The sequence below is a fragment of the Sprattus sprattus genome (assembly GCF_963457725.1).
Source record: "Sprattus sprattus genome assembly, chromosome: 2".
Classification (NCBI taxonomy): domain Eukaryota; kingdom Metazoa; phylum Chordata; class Actinopteri; order Clupeiformes; family Clupeidae; genus Sprattus; species Sprattus sprattus.
This window is the reverse complement of record NC_137921.1, coordinates 26974514-26979513: the sequence shown is the minus strand read 5'-3', so window position 1 is coordinate 26979513 and position 5000 is coordinate 26974514. Positions and strand designations below refer to the sequence as shown.

The following is a 5000-nucleotide window of genomic DNA, read 5'->3' as shown; positions in this document are numbered from 1 at the left end:
GCAAATCACATCAACCATTATTGCTGGTTACAATAATGGTGTTATCGGATAGTGCAGTGTCTATTTCTCGGTAACTTTTGAAAAATCTAAGCACGAAAACACTGAAAATACATTTACATAGAAAACACGGCCGTCAGCTGAGTTGGTCCGCCATCTTTGTTTACATTTTTCAGTTGCCGGAGGGTCGTGGGGCACAGGTTTGTGGGTAATAGACAGTATCAAGGCTACATCGATGGTTCCTTGAAAAATGACCGTTATGTGACGTATTTTAAGGTATCGAAGACCCAGAAGAAAATAATTAAGCGAATTGAGATGGTCCTTCCTTCTCTTATTTAAAACAACATCCTGACCATGATACAGACCTTGTTTTAGTTATTTTCTGTATAAAACAATTACGCAGTTTGGCATTTTCTAATTCAGTCAAACGTTACAAATCAACATTCATTTCGGAATCAGTAACACAATCTTCTAAAGTAGAGTAGTCTTGCTTCAGCTAAAAGATACTACTAGTGCAGGTCTTAATATCTTTTTCCCTAAAAATGTATGTAGGTAAAGGAATGGTACAAAAAAACTCTAGATATCAAAATGGATATCCCTTTTATTTAGGTAATTTATTTTTCCACCAAGCGTAGCTCAGCCAACAGATTCCTCCATTTTCCCTGCCATAGGCGATTTGTCTGCACAAGAAGCACCTGGTGCGCTCAAGCCCTGGCTGCGATGCTGATTGAGAGGGAGGTTGACACGTCGCATCGAAATGACATCTCAGACAGCCTGGATGTTAATCTGTTCTTACCGCTCTATCTGTAATTAAATTTCCAGGACAGCGCTTGTCTTGCTCGCACTGGAAGACTGCTCCCAAATTGGTCCTTGGTGTAGACACAATGTTTTTAACAAGCACGGGGTGGGAGTGGAGGAGGGTTGGAGCTGTGGGGGTGATGTGTGGGGTGTGGGGGGCTCAGATGGGGGGGCTCCAAGCACATGCCACACAATACGGTTGATGAGCTGCAGATGCAGAACAAAAAAGAAAAGAAAAGAAAAAAAGAGCCACCAATTTCGCCCGCTTTCTCATCTCTCACCTTCAGCTAATTTCTCATTTGCACTGATGACGTGGCGGCTAGCCGATGGGATATCCACGCCGGCCTTTCAGTATTTCAGCAGCGCCCCTTTATGTGAAGGCATAGTTAAGAACCAATCACAAACCTGCTCAACCTAAAGGGACTGCGTATAGTGGCATGGTTAAGAGCCAATCACAGACCTGCTCAACCTAAAGGGACTGCTTGTAGTGGCATGGTTAAGAGCCAATCGCAGACATGCTCAACCTAAAGGGACTGCGTGTAGTGGCATTTTTAAGAGCCAATCACAGACATGCTCAACCTAAAGGGACTGTGTGTGGCAGGTGCTTAATGTAGCCAAAGTCGTTTGTTTTTACGCTGAGCACAACGGAAGTTTATGTGTCGTTGTAGATTTTTGAGCAGACACTGCAAGAGTTGCAACAGTTTTCTCGGTGAATGCAGTATGAACAGGGGTCTGATGGTTACCTGAAAAACAAAAGTGGCAGCGTCTTTTGAACGCATTTAAAGTGAATTTCAGTTGCGGATGGCACAGAAAAGTGCACACACAGTGCTTGAAGTATTTATGTAACCAACAAAATACGATAGGATCGATGAGGTGGCTGCGGTCCGCCGTTTAACGAGGCTCGTGCTATAGATACCCCTTCCCCCACCCTTGTGCCCCCACTCCCACATTTAAAGCCTCTCCGTTATCCAGTGTGGAGCGGACAGACAAGGGAGAGATGAAGGGAGAGGGGAGAGGGAGAACAAGTATCGGAGGAAGGCCACATTGGCACCATCAGCAGCATCCACCTGGCAATGCTGCACCCTCCTCTCCCCAAAACTCACCTCCTCTCCCCAAAACTCACCTTCTCTCACCTCCTCTCACCTCACCTTCTCTCCCCTTCTCTCCTCTCCTCTCCTCTCCTTTCCTTTCCCCTTCTCTCCTCCTCTCTCCTCTCCTCTCCTCTTACCTCCTCTCCCCAAAACTCACCTTCTCTCACCTCCTCTCCCCTCCTCTCTCCAAAACTCACCTCCTCTCCTCTCCTCTCCTCTCCCCTCCTCTCACCTGGCCAGAGAGATTAGAGATGAATGAAGACAACAACAATAAGGACATCAACAATCATAATAATTAGTAGGCAGGAGTGATATCGGAATGGAGGAGAGAGGATAGAAAGATGTGTGTTTGTGTGTATGTGTGTGTGCTGGGAAGGTTGTGTGTGTGTGTGTGTGCTGGGAAGGTTGGGTGGGTTGGTGTGTGTGTGTGTGTGTGTGTGTGTGTGTGTGTGTGTGTGTGTGTGTGTGTGTGTGTGTGTGTGTGTGTGTGTGTGTGTGTGTGTGTATGTGTGTGTGTGTGTGTGTTTGTGTATACCGGAGGACGGGGCTGAAAGTAGGCTGGCAACAGATGTGCGGGGCAGTAGAGAGTAATTGAAATGCCAGCAGCAATGGTCTTATCTCCACGGTACAGGAGCTTGCTGCCCGTCTGAACATCAGTTAAATGTCATTTTACCTGAGTCTGAATCAGGCCCTGCTGCCCCCCCCCCCCCCCCCCCCCCCCAACCCCCTCCATATCCTCTAACGGAGAGAGAGAGAGAAAGAGAAAGAAAGAGAGAGAGGGGGCGAGAAGGAGAGGAAGAGGCTAGTGTAATAAGATTTCAGCAGCACACTGTTAACTTTCACCACCTGGACTTAGCTGGTAATTTGATATGGTCCAGCAATAGGAGTCATTTACTGCTGTGGTGATATTATTATACCTCATTATTTATATATTTAGTCCTCTCTGTCTCTCTGTATTCCCCTTTTTTCCTCTTCACCTGATCCTAATCAAAAATCCTGGAAGTGGGGGGAGCAGAGAGGGATGGAGAAAGTGAAGGTTGGTGGGATTGATGGAGGTAGTGGCTAGTGGGGGAGGCTGTGCATGTGTGTGTGTGTGTGTGTGTGTGTGTGTGCGTGTGTATGTGTGTGTGTGTCTGTGTGTGTGTCATCGTGTCTGTGTGTGTATGTGTGTGTGTGTCTGTGTGTCTGTGTGTGTGTGTGTGTGGGGGGGGGGGGGTGGTGGTTGGGTGCTGCTGGACTGGTACTGGGGCTTTCTGCAGTTTTCTGGGAAAGCATGTGGCATTCCTCATCCAGGCGTGAGCGTGGGGGTTTGCGAGCGCCAAGCTGGCTCTCCGGTGCCGCGTCCACTCCAGCATTCTCATCTGTTGGCTGTGTGTGTGTATGTGTGTGTGTGTGTGTTTGTGTGTGTGCTCTCCGGTGCCGCGTCCGCTCCAGCATTCTCATCTGTTTGGCCTCAGTCTCTCCAGGCGCCGGTGCATCTTTATCTGCCCACAGATATGTATATTCCAGGAGGGATTTATTTTTATCTGCTAGCCGCAGCATGTTGTATTTCCTGCACACCCCTCTCTCCCTCTCCCTCTCGCTGTCTCCTTCTCCCTCATGCTGGCGAATCAGATTAATAGTGCCGGCGTGTGGGAGACAGAGGATGCTTTGCAGAGGAATGTGCATTTCAGCGGAGGCTAATCAAGTGAGGGCCGCCTCACTTTTATTTTCACTCAGCCTTTTGCAGTTCTTTCTTTTTTTGTCCCTCGTTTGTTCCCGTAGCCCTTGGTATCTCCTTTTAAGTGTGCCTCCAATCAGACTCTGTCTCATCACGCTATCAGTAAGCATCAGGTTATCAGAAAATGTTTCGACTCAGATGAAGTTATCTCTCGTAGGCCCCTCTGACTCCGTCCTTGTGATGTTACTTTGTGCCGCTGATTGTACTCTGACTGTTGATTGACAGGTCTTTGGAAATAACCTCAAGTTCCCCAAATATCAATTCCATGGCAAACTGACATCTCATTTTGGCCGGTTATTTATGTACAAACCCACTTACTTTCTTTGAAGATCCAGTGCTTCTTTTCCTACTGCAATAATGAGACATGCAGTCTGAAGTTAGTGTTTGGGGTTTGCTCAAAGCTAAATACTGCTCCGGAAGGTAGTGTTTGGTGTTAGCCCAAAGCTAAATACTGCTCCAGAAGTTAGTGTTTGGTGTTAGCGCAAAGCTAAATACTGCTCCGAAAGTTAGTGTTTGGTGTTAGCTCAAAGCTAAATACGGCTCCAGAAGTTAGTGTTTGGTGTTAGCCCAAAGCTAAATACTGCTCCAGAAGTTAGTGTTTGGTGTTAGCCCAAAGCTAAATACGGCTCCAGAAGTTAGTGTTTGGTGTTAGCCCAAAGCTAAATACTGCTCCGGAAGTTAGTGTTTGGTGTTAGCTCAAAGCTAAATACTGCTCCGGAAGTTAGTGTTTGGTGTTAGCCTAAAGCTAAATACTGCTCCGGAAGTTATTGTTCGGTGTTAGCCCAAAGCTAAATACTGCTCCAGAAGTTAGTGTTTGGTGTTAGCCCAAACCTAAATACTGCTCCAGAAATTAGTGTTTGTTGTTAGCCCAAAGCTAAATACGGCTCCAGAAGTTAGTGTTTGGTGTTAGCCCAAAGCTAAATACGTCTCCAGAAGTTAGTGTTTGGTGTTAGCCCAAAGCTTAATACTGCTGCATTTGTCTTTCAGAGGGTGATCTTCAACATTGTGAACTTCAGCAAAACCAAGAGCCTGTATAGAGATGGGATGTCCCCCGTGGTGAAGTCAACAAGTCGGCCCAAATGGTAAGTCCCCGTATCACAGAGTTTATAGCATAGATACAGTGTTTGCATCAGCGGCTTCAAGATTCTCAAGACATCCTCAGCTCATAAGGAGTTCCTACTTAATACTCACTTTTTTTTACTTTGTTCAGAGTGTTTATTTTTTGCAGAGTTCTTTTAGTGTGTATGAATGTGTTCTCAATTTATTTTCAAAAAACAGACTTCACCACTTTTCTTTCTGTATGAAAAACCTTCTGTTTGATGTTGCGGATGAGCGGCCGGTCTTAGCAGGGAAATTTCTGTTACCATGACGATGATTGCCCAGAATGGAGGGCA

The 5000-nt window shown here is 46.3% G+C and overlaps 1 protein-coding gene across 1 annotated transcript in view; it reads left to right on the top strand.

The window, feature by feature from the left end:
- agbl4 (AGBL carboxypeptidase 4) overlaps positions 1 to 5000 on the top strand; it is a gene marked incomplete at both ends in the record, with an annotated part of 551901 nt that overhangs the window by 189135 nt on the left and 357766 nt on the right. Inside the window, one exon of the mRNA XM_080831844.1 lies at positions 4594 to 4688. Coding sequence (XP_080687970.1) covers positions 4594 to 4688 — 95 coding nt within the window. The remainder of the gene's footprint in view (positions 1 to 4593; positions 4689 to 5000) is intronic.